Genomic DNA, 12,671 nt, shown 5'->3' with positions numbered 1-12,671 from the left:
ATTTCAGCTGTTAATGAAGTCATAATTATGGGTGATTTTAATTTCAGGCACATAGAATGGGAAATTCTGGAGTCAAACCATAAGGGAGAAAGGTTTTTGGAAACTGTTCAGGATAGCTTTCTTTACCAGTTAGTCAAGGAACCTACTTGAAATATTGCTATTTTAGACTTATTGTTAATTTCAAATATAGAAATGATTGTGAGGGTGGAAATTGGGGAACATCTGGGTGCAAGTGATCATTGGTCTATTAGGCTCGATGTTTTGCTGCATATGGAGATAAGGAATAATGATATTTTGATTACAAATTTCAAAAAAGCAAATTGTGAAGGAATGCAACATAAATTATCTGTTGTGAATTGGGTAGCTGAGTTATTTGGAGACACTGATCAGATGTGGAAAATGTTTAAAGATACATTTTTAAATATTCAAGGTAAACATATTCCTCATAGAAAGAAAAGGATAGCTGCAAGTAAAAAATCAGGTTGGCTCACAAAGAGTTGAGATAAAATTAAAGAAAAGCATCATTAATTTAAGAAATTTAAATTGACTGGTATGGTGGGAGATTTAGAAAAATTATAGAAGATCAAGAAAGTTGGTGAAACAGGAAATTAGGACATCAAAAAGGACGTATGAGAAAAGGTTGGCTGAAAATGTACAAATTAACAGTATTTCTTTAAATATATTAAGAGTAAACAAAATGCTAGGATGGGGGTAGGACCCTTGAGGGATGATAAAGGAAGGCTTATATTTGATGGATATGAGTTGGGTGGGCTATTAAAATTAACACTGACTACGAAAAAGCATTTGACTCAGTCAAGAACTATGCTATCTTTGAGGCTCTGCGAAAAGATGGAATAAACGAAGTATATAGAAACATTCTTGAAAACATCTACATCGACGCAACAGCAAAAATCCACCTGGACAATCATGTATCACAAGATTTCTTGATTGATAGAGGTGTAAGACAAGGATACCCTATATCACCTAAGCTATTTACAGCAACATTACAGGAAGATTTAGGTTCATTACAAAATGTTAGTTTTTTCATTATATAACTAAACAATAAAAACTTACGTCTTAAAACAAGGATCCCCTGACAATAATGTCATCTGTAACGTCACCTGCAGTATGGAGTTATCTTGTCGGTGTTTAGCATCATAACCTTCAAGTAGACATCTGCGGGTGTGCACACCTGCTCCAGCAGATTCAGCCAAGTTGAGATCCACAAAACCCAGCTTCAGGAAGGACCTGCCTCCCTTAGCTTCCTAAAAAAGTTAAAATAAATGAATAGTCACAGCTTTCATTTACAAACCTAAACTCTAACTTAAAAAAAATATATAACATCATCTGTATTCTGTTTCTTATTTTAAATTATCAGATGAAAAAGATCCAAACTGTGCCAAAGGTAATTCTTAATAACTTTTCTCTCAGTTAACATTGGTCAAATTAACACAGTTAGTCAAGTATATCAAATGTATATGACGATGACATATCTGGTATTTTTATATCTAGCAGTTGCGAATGGAGTACATTTTTCATTAGAATTACAAAACAGACCTAAAATACTACATAAACTGAATTAATGAATCTTACATCAATTAAAATGTGGAAAGTAATCAAATTTTATGACTAGATAAATATCATTTTAGTCTACATTTCATCAGTATTTAACTATTTTAATCTTTATAAAATTGTAATTTGTTTCTACAATAACAGCAAAAATTTGTTTACAAACTGCAATGAAATGCAACATTCAGTTTTCCTGGATGTTAATCTGTGTACCAGAAAATGTTAAGTTTCTTGACATGTGTATGGCCATAAACTGTTCCCATCTTGTTTCAGTTATAACTAATTCATCAATAGCATGTACAGTATTTCTTTATATACAGGTACTATTTCATAGACCTTATACTTAATTTTCTGAAATACATGATCAAGCTCCCTTTTTGAATTTGACATTTACCAGAGCATTCACTAAAATATGCTATTTGGAGTTTAGACCAGGTGGTTTTAAATGGTATTGTTATTTAACTTAATGCTATAACATCATGATGAAAGTTAAACAAGTTTAGTTGTGTAACTTTCATAAAAGTAGTAGCTTCAGAAAGAGTGAGCTAAAGATTTCAAAATGCACAGTTATCTTCCATATTTAAAAGTGTCACTGGATACTTATACAAGACACAAACTTAAAATTTTAAGTGCTACCCAGGCACAGTCATCAAAACTTTTGGGTGTCTTAAAACAGAATTCTGAGTGTCAAAAAAAATTCACCCCTAAGGAAATTGTAGGTGTCCATTTATCACTACCTTTTCTTTTCTGTTAAAAAAAAAGATAAAACAGTCAACTTCATTACCATGACCACCACCACTTTTATAAGCACAGGTATTACCATATCTTCTTTTTCCACTTCCTATTCTCCAGTTTAATATTTTTTTGGGGGGGGGGGGTCAAGCAGATATTGTGATATGGCTGACACATAGAGCTCAGTAGACTAACCTAGACATTAGATAAAACTAGATTTAGATCTAACATGTTGTGAGTGTAAGTGTAATGACATGTTATGATTTGTTTTACATCCAGGCCTGAATACACCACTTGAATGGTGTAAACCTATAGAACCATATACTATAATTACTATGGTAGTGATATAAAACAAAGTATTATAAAGCTTAGGCCTCCAACTTTTAAAGTTTCAAGCAATATTGATAAGATCTATATCTGGACCTTCTGCCTGATATTTAGATATATATACATTATTTTATTGCTATTAACATTAGTCCAGTGCTGAGCCTAGATATAGTACAAGAGAAGAAATAATAATATAATAAAGTTGGAATGTGATATACATAAACTGAATAAGCAAGCTGTAAATGCCATTTCAAACCATAAAGGTCCACTTAACTTTAACAACTAGCACTGGGTAAGTAGGCTACTTAACAAGATACTGACTTGTAAACTGCACACCTATACAGCTTGCAATCAAAGGAACACAACATTAAATTGATTATCAAGCAGCTTGTTTGCAAGGAAATCAAAAACTTTTCATGAGCTGTTACAAAGATAGTCAGTAATAAGCATGACTGTTAGACTAAAGGATGCCTATTTGGACATTGTAATTGTTACTTAATAAGCACATGCATACTTTTTAAAACTTCAAAGCTCTACCCTCAATTTGACACCCAATGGTATTTCTCCCCCAGTTCTGAAATCCTATAGAGAACTTTAGGTGATCACAAGTGATTAAGAACTGTTAAAAGCACTTAATTAAATGTAAAAAACATAACAGCTGTGGTATATAATATAATAAGAACACTATACAGAATTTTGTGTGAAGTAAATATAAAATATAATGAAATAAAACTTCAAATACGATACTATTATCATATTAAAACAGAAGCAAGTTGAAGACTTTTTCTGTAGTCATTGTTAATGTTAAGATTAATTTTAAAAGTATAAGTTAATGAAAAGAGATTCAATTGAGTAGATATGTAAGCTTATGTATAAATATATACTACATTTATACTAATGTATCTTACATTAGTGGATACTGTTAACTATCTAAAACAAAAGAACAACAAAATTGAGTGAACATCTGGTACATAGTGTGAAATTCTTAAGATTTCCAAAAACAAATTTCAGTAAGCCTTTATCTATTACATGTATTCAGCCAAATAAAATGAAAAGTGATAATGCTTTAGTCAAACAATGTAATTTCACTATCATTATTACATTACATACAGAGGTCTAAAACTGTTTTATTGTACAGAATCAAGCTACAAACAATAAACATATTTGAGTATTCAGAAGTAAAAAGTTTCAACATTTTTTGTACTTAACATGCTACAGTCTTACCAGGGTATACATCTAGTAAAACTAAGCTGCTAAGATAAGGATACATATACACACATAAAACAGGTGAATTTCATATCTCTACCATACTAACTTGAAATCAAAAGTTTAAAACAAATCTGTTTGTTGCTAAATATTATTGAATAAAGTAGACAAGAAAATAAAAATTATCTACAGACAGTTAAATACTATATTTTACGGCCTTAACATTAGCTATTCAGATCACACACTATGTCAAGTATATTAGAACATGCTCTACGAGAATGTGGCATTGTTGTTCCTTCTAATTTGTTTAAGATCCTTGCAAGCCTCATATAAAAAGTATTTAGATTCTCAAGATGAGGCCTGAAATCAGTGGGGTAGTTCTGCAAAAAAATAGCTACAAACAGTTTGATATACAACTAAATACTTCAAACAATAAGAATCAAAATAAGTTTACAATCCAACAACGAATTACTTAAGATTCATGAGGTTAAATAAAATATTTTTTTTTGGTTTTTCTGCTCCTTAGATAAGTTGCTTTATCTTGTTATACAAAATAACTTTTTGTATTTATAAATACAGATACACAATAGACAAAAATCCTCACTTACCATTCGAATTGATATTCTGCATAAGCAAGGATCTAGAATTCCTGTTATAACATTGGCACTCATTTTACAGCAGAATCGAAATCGTTTTCCCCACTTCACGCAGTGGTCTTTTACCTCTTCCCTGAAATAAAAGAATGCTGCAAAACCTGAACCAATCCGTTATATTCTTAAATAATAAGTTATATCAATTTCATCCCATTAAAAAAATACTAAAAAGAACACCTAAAATATTTATTCATATTCCCTCAGTTCTCTTATAAAGATTTTTGTTTTTTAACCTATATATATATATATATTACTCTTCTTGTCTTGTATTAATTTGATATTGCTACATTATGTGACAAACAACTATTAATAATGTTTAAGTTGTACCTCAAGAAATGAGTCAACTGTTGAAATTTCAGAGCTTTAACATAACCACCATAAGGGCTTAAATTTTACTAAATTATGTGAATATCTTAATAAATTGAACCATTTCACAATCCAGTTTCATTTTTAAAACATAACCAGTAAGTTTAGTTACCAAAACTCTCTTAAGCTAATATACATTTAATGCCATTCAAGTTCTATAGCACATATTTTAAACACAACACGGGCAAGGAGAGAGACATTACTCAAGAATGTTTAGAATAATACTAATTATGATGACTCCAAATGAAGTAGCTATAAGTTATTTAGAAATGCAATTTACTAACATATGGCAAATATCTTAATTGTCCTTATGATATCAAACCACCAGTGGGTAAAACAAATAATAAAACAATGTTTAACATAAAAAAAAAAAACAGTAATGAAAAAATCCAAATTACAAAGACACACACATAGCACTCATTTTATCAAATGATACTGCATATTATATTAAATTTACTATTAAACAAAAAAAAACTATTATAACAAGCCCAAATCTACCATGTCTCACAAGTATATTCTATAATAATTAAAATTAGAGCTTGTCCACTTGTTGATGTATGTAAGAAACTTAAACATTCAACACTCACATTAAGGTTCTAAAATATTTTAATATATTGAAGCATTATAACAAAAACAATCAAAAGAAGGGACTATTATAGTACCTTCTTTCCATTGTTTTTGTTATATACAGTCCTTCATATTTGAAAATAGCAGGTGATTGATATTTTACTTGCCTGAAAATATTATGGAGTGATTTTTACCACTCACCTGAAAATAGTATGGTAAGTGATTTTATTCATTCAATGAAAAATGTATTTTTCAGATCCATGTATAATAATGTAGTGAAGAAAACAAAGAGTAAATTTGAAAAAAAAATCTTCATTTATTTAACGTCTTTTCAAAAATCTGTGTATACTTGTGTTGTCTTCATAAAAGTAAAGCAGTATTTAGTAATTCCTAAAACACCCTTAAAATGCACTCTTGATTATCAACAGTTGACAAAAAATGGGCCTAACTGAATTTATTTTTCTTTTATAAGTGAATAAAAATATTGGCAAATAATCAATGATGTTAGATAAGGATGCACAGGATAGGTTACTTCACCACCAAAGACAGTACATTCATGAAATTTAGGGAGAAGCTGCACACTTGCTCTATTTAATATAAGCTAAGAAATTATTATGCCTCTTTTTTTTGGTATAGCACTTGAACCTGAAAAATTTGCTTATAAAACACTGTTTGACATGAAATTAACCAGAGTTTATCCAATGTCATTTTGAGCATCAAAAAATTTAGCCAAAATTGGGTGTGAAATTAAAGTTATTGATGACACAAAAACTTTGTCAAGGAAGACCTTGGACAAAATAATTAAATGACATGTAAAGCCAATGCATGATTTAAATCTGGTCAATTCAGCCACTATTCTTATTCCTTCACAAATATCAATCTGATTTCGATGAACTCTTACACAGCCTAAACCTTACATTGAAAACGTGCATAATTTGTGACAATTCATCATCTGCTGGTACAATATCAATATATCAGCGATACGGTATTGATTTGTAAAAATATTTACGTTCACAACCAACTCTGTTCCATGTTCTTTTTTTTTGTCTCATAGACAATGGTATCAGGCAATTCCCACTTTAAAACATGGACAAGTGTGCTCTCGTACTGGTCGCCATAATTTTACACGAACGGCAATTCACAAAAGTGGACTGTACTCTCCAATATGGATTAATGCATACTCAACAACAATGCCCATGTACTGGGTTGTCAGTGCCACAGTAGTAAACAGCTGTACTAGTCATGATACGAAAATACCACTCATCACATGCACTAAATAAGTAAAGTTGTATGAGTGAATTTTAAAAAGTTTTTTACATGAGAAATAATGAAAAATATATGTGAGCAATTAACAACACACCTAAAGCAAAATTTATGTGTTATCACTCTCAAGCACGATTGCACACCTCACGAGTTGGCATGTCAGTCAAATGATCTAAAATGTACTAAATACAGGTGTATTAGGCAAGGTTTTTGGATTCATCTTTAGGCCCTATAGTCCTCCTCTGCTTATAAACAAGTCTTGTAACTGCACTATTACTAACAAATTTCAAAATCACTGAATGTTTAATGCAAAACAAAGCCAAGTATTTCTAACCTTTTTACATTTTGAAAATATATAGATATTAATATAATATAATGCTCAATTTTATTGGGTCCTTGCTCTTCATCTGTTGAAACTTTCATAGGTGAGTGATAATATACTATACCATATTATACTCTCCTTCAATTTTAAGCAGTCAACAGCCATGATAATAACAAGTGTATTAATAATACACAATGTCAAAATTGCAGCACTGGCTTTTTTGTTGTCATGGGCTGGAGAAGAACCATAAACTAGTTCTTTTTATGTAACTTACATTATTTATATTAAGTAAAATTTATATATATATATGCATGTGTGTGTGTGCAGATTAAGATTATAACCAAATGATAAATAGAATATTTCACCATATTACACAATACTTTGCCATTATTTGACCAATTCTTTTAGACTGGACAAATGCCCAACCCTGATTATATCTAATATATCATGACATCAAAGCAGATTCACTATTACTAATGTGGCACTTTGTACTTTTAGTGTACCCAGTCGATAATAACATGAAATATCTTTTTCAAAAGGACATTTTTCAAGTTTGTTTAATCAAGGTACTTTTGTTAATATCTAATGTTAATGTTTTTCATTCCACCAGGCCTGAAAATTAATAGCCACGAGAGTTGGAGTAGAAACTTCTAGACAAATGATACCTACTTACTTTTCAAAGTAAGTGACCTAAACAAAAACAAGAAGAAAAAAAACTGATAAATTTATGATGTGTATTATGATGATAATTATTCAGGAAAAGTGTTATGATATACCCAAAATACTAACACAAATATAGTAGAAATAAACATTTTCAAATAAAACTAAGTATAATGTGGAATAAAACAAGACCGTCAAGCAAATGAAGAATATTAGTATATCTAACATAATTTTAAAAATAACCTATTATTAATTCCCATACCATTCATTCAAAGGATAAATATGTATGATACAAACACATAACAATGAAACTGAGAAATATATATGCATTAATTTTTACAATATACAAAATGGTTATAGACAGCACAAGTATTTGGAACATTCTGAGGGGAGGATATGAAACATATAAGTATATGAAATCATACTGGATTGCATTCTACTGGTTCCTGGAATAGGCATTAGGGGGTGCCACTATATCGACTGTTTAATTTTGCCATTATTATTTTTAATTACTATGTCCACCCTGACAATGTTGTTGAACATCAAGAGTGTGTTACTTCTCAGAAATCATTTGAGCCTCATAAACACAACTTAAATCATACCTAACCATCATGTTTCCCCTGACTTCACTACTACTAATTGCTGGTTATGGGCTTTCTGAAGATGAGGGTTATATTTCTATTACGAGAGGTCTAAGCAATTCTTGGAGGTGTTACATACTGTAATATCCACTGTCAGTATTAATGAAATAATTGAAAATAACAGTGAAAACAGTAATAGGATCCTAAAGTGGTGCCCCTAATGTCGTTTCAAGAAATCAGGGGTTTTCACTTTCTATGATCTCTTATGCATACATACAAAATATTTCACCCTACAAACTGTTAAAATTGCCTTTACTGACTTTACAATCACCTATATACAGCATGCAGTACATAAAATCTAAAACACTGACCTTGATGACATTTCAGAAAAACTGCCTCCATCTAACAAACGGACTTTTGCAAACAGCATTCCATTAACAAATGGGACTGCTGTAAGATCTTCCAAGACAAAGTCCACTTGAAACTTGTATTTCTTCTTTTTTAGCATGAAAGACATAACTTTTTCTAGCAAGATGGTAGAAATGTTTCTTCCAGCAAAAAATGACCAGCATGGCAATATCTACCAATTTTATCTAAAAATCTTGACAATCATTAGAAAAACTGAAAAAGAAGAACATCATATATAAAATTTTGAGAATTACAAGTTCCCTGTACAATGTATATCAATATTCTGTAACTTACAATTGTAGATAAAAAAAAGGCTAACAGTGAACCATGACATTGCATAAAATATCTTATCCAAGTTAGCCAGATACTAGTACATACAAAACTACACAAACAGTGCACTATCTTAGGTGAATTGTCAACAATTTTTACGAGATCAGTTTACAGGTAATGCTGATGAAGCAAGTCTTTTTTGACCTTATAAGTTCAACTGATAAATGAAATGTACTTAACTTTACACTTGTGAAACAAGTATACAGGAAATAAAAGGGTTTATTCCAATAATATATCATTAATGAAACAGTGGGAAATTTAGTAGGGCAGATAATATTCACTTAAATCTACAAGTAAAAGTCCAAAAATGTAAGAATTGTTTTGGAAAATAGAAAAATATTTTTAAAACTTATTACATGCAACTGTAAAGTCAATCATACATTCTAATTTTCATTGTACACTATAATCAAATACGTTTAAATAATGAAAAGACACATGGTTTCTTAAATTCAAACACCGGTATCTTAGGTTACATAAAGAAAACATTACTTGATAAAATAAAACCATTCAATGATATCATGCACATTCACTTAACTTTTAAAATACGTAACCATTTTTTGAAATTTTCCAATGAACCACAATATATATATATATACAAAACAAAAAACAAGGAAAGCATAAAATTCTATATAACCTCCAATATCCAACTTTTTTTCAGGAAACTCAATCATTACTTTTTACTTATTCACTGTTTTATAAGTTCTGAAGTATAAAAAGTGGGAGGTGTTATTTTCTACAAACTATCTTATCTGTGAAAGAGATTTTATAGAAATGATAATCAATCCTATATGTACATTAAATTCAATTGAACTTTCCCCCCATTTATTCTACATATATTTTTATTTAATTTTTTTTTTAATCTACATAAATGATAAGTGAGATAATTCATTTTGTAAATCAAAACTTTGGAAGCACTGTTACCTTTCAAGAAAAACACAAATATAGTTTTATACACACACACACACACTCATGTAACCTTTATAGATCTACTTTATTTGTTTGGCAAAAAATATTTCATAAAGACACACACACACCACTTGAAAAAATTGTTTCTGAATAAATTCTTTATCACAAGTAACTTAAAATTACATTTTCTTCCTAACATGAATTTTGTATAATACTTATTTTATGAAAAAAATAATTTGTTGATTCATACAAGCAGTGATATAGAACAGATTGCCCAAATACAAACATATACATCAAAACACTTATATTTATCAGCTGTGTAGCCATTTTGTTTTCATTTTGCAAGTTTGATCAAATTTTGTAATATTTTTATTGTAACCTTAACGACTAAGGAAAACTTTCTGTAAAATTAAGTTAAGTGAAAATAAACAACAAAAAAAAAAGATATGAACATTTGATGCAAGATCCATTTTAAAGATCTACTTGTGTTATTGATGTTAAATCATAACATTAAGAGTCACAACTGTGTCCTTGAATAAGTTCTCTATAAGTTATTATGATGATGTACACGCAAACTGCTACAGTCAGGAATTTATATTTTTATTCGCCAAACTGAAATGGCTTATGAAATTTTGTAATTGAATACTTACTACTATCTAAGCAGTTACAGTAACAAGCATTATTGCATCATTTCTACATGTACATTTTAAGTGAAAACAAAACAAAACACTAAATTCACACTTTTAAAACAATTTCATATTTCTTTTACCCATTTTAGTTTTTAGCTGAAGTATAAAAGATCTTGCTTTGTTACACTAAAATCAAGTGATAATTGCATCTGTTTTATTTTTGAAGATACAATTTTCTGAAAAATGACTTGTTAAATGAGTCTACTAATGTTTTAATGCATGAGATAATGATATTAAGGAGCAAAAAAATGCCAAATGCTGGTTAAGCATTAAAAATCAACAGGTCTAAAATTTGTGATAAAAATACAATAAATACAGGCATTTTTCTACTGACATTTCTCTTAATTTGTCCATTTTGGATTCAAAATCAGAGGCACAAATGTGAGAAAAAAAAACATTTTGAATTAACCCTTTCGATACAGGTCACAGGTGAAAGGCCATGTCAACTCGTTTGTTGACTCACATTCGAAATTTTATTGTACTACTATTTCATGAATTTATGTCAGTAAGTTTGTATCAAACTGTAGATTATAATTCAAATTTTAGAACTATACATTACTCAATTTGTTAATTTAAAAGTAAATATTAAAAAACACAGATAAACATCAATTTTTTGTGTGTCACATGGTATGTTGAAGGCAGCACTGGTTCAAATTGGATGTTTGTGAAGTCAAAATACTAAGTCTATATATAGTTTCATACAAATTAGAAACTCAAATTACAGATATTGACAAGCTTGAATATAAAATAAGGTCTTATTTTTTCTATTTGCTAAGATACTGCTCACATACTAAATCAAACATAGTGGCACCCTGCTCACCTCATTTCATTTTTGGAGATGCTCCCTTATAAACACTTACTTTTATATATGACATGAATAACCAATCGGAAGCTCAGAATGTCCCCCTAGTGGTTTTCTAAGCCTTTATAATGTACCTAGCATCATTTCTTTCTTTTAAATCAAGATTTCAATGAGGTAGGTTGTGTCATCATGCAACAACCCTCCACCAATAAGCGTGTGACACACTCTCCAGATACATGTAACTCCCTCTATTTGATTCTAGCAAACTATCACTTCAAATTTTGGCAGACAATGGAAGCACCAGTTTTCAGTGGGGAGGAAGGGTGGGAAGTGTGTGTGAGGAAGCAAGTACCTATTGAAAATATATTTTTAGTATAGGAAAATTAAAACTTCCCATATGGTACACATCCTCTACTCACATAAATAGCTAGAATCCCACAGTGAATAGGTGGAGGGACCAGTGCGAGGAAAGAAAGAAGCATCCTTCAAAAGTGTCTGAGGGACATCCTAAAAGAGTAGATTATTACAATAGAGGATCATACATGGGAGAGTGCACCACTTCTGTACTAGGTATACTCTTTGCCCAGTGTAGAAGGAGGTGTTGCAGACATTGGCAGAAATTGTGAGGAACACATCCATAAGGGAGAGAACAATAGATGGATAGGGTGGGAGTAAAAGGACATGTCTCCATGGGTAGAGTGGCTAGGGCCCAATAGACTGTACACAGCAAGTCAACTGCAGCCAAAACTCAGCCATCAGAAACTGGCATCCATGTGGGGGTAGGAAAAAGGATCATACTGGCAGCAAGTCAACTACAATCCAAAATCCAGTCATCTGGTGGGGGTAGGAAAGAGAATCATATTGTCTTCACCTTAAGTTCATCAGACTGGAGGAGATCTTGTACTCCCCCAATATATGAACGGGACTCATGATAGCAATGTGAGAAAATGATTGACCGATTCGGGAACCCATCTTCCGGTATCATAAATATATCTTTGTAATGTAAACCATCTCATTCAAAACCAAACAGACAGGAACCACCCCTTGCACAATAGTATCCTCGGTATATTAAAATCAAGGGATAGCATAAAAGGAAAAACCATATTAATTTGCAAGTAACTCCATCGTGACCCACAACACGGATGGAAGAACAAGAGTATAATTGAGTGAGGAAATAGACACACCTGTAATACATGTGTGATGGCTTATGTTGATTGGTTTAGGTCTAAATCAGTGGTTCTCAAACAGTGCGCCCCAGAGCTTTTTCAGGTGCACTCCGTAGCATTCCTG

The 12,671-nt window shown here is 30.8% G+C and overlaps 1 protein-coding gene across 2 annotated transcripts in view; it reads right to left on the bottom strand.

The window, feature by feature from the left end:
• Window positions 1-8,870, bottom strand: part of LOC106468068 (protein FAM102A-like) — a 28,271-nt gene extending 19,401 nt beyond the window's left edge. For both annotated transcript variants that reach the window (XM_022396964.1, XM_013928470.2), the window contains exons 1-3: window positions 8,618-8,870; window positions 4,443-4,563; window positions 1,075-1,265 (exon numbers count right to left, since the gene is read on the bottom strand). In XM_022396964.1, coding sequence (XP_022252672.1) covers window positions 1,075-1,265; window positions 4,443-4,563; window positions 8,618-8,763 — 458 coding nt within the window. In that variant the 5' untranslated portion in view covers window positions 8,764-8,870. The remainder of the gene's footprint in view (window positions 1-1,074; window positions 1,266-4,442; window positions 4,564-8,617) is intronic.
• Window positions 8,871-12,671: the final 3,801 nt, after the last annotated feature.

This window comes from Limulus polyphemus, unplaced genomic scaffold, assembly GCF_000517525.1.
Source record: "Limulus polyphemus unplaced genomic scaffold, Limulus_polyphemus-2.1.2 Scaffold85, whole genome shotgun sequence".
In the NCBI taxonomy this organism is placed as follows: Eukaryota; Metazoa; Arthropoda; class Merostomata; order Xiphosura; family Limulidae; genus Limulus; species Limulus polyphemus.
The sequence above is the reverse complement of the archived record's forward strand: the minus strand, read 5'-3'. Positions and strand labels throughout refer to the sequence as shown.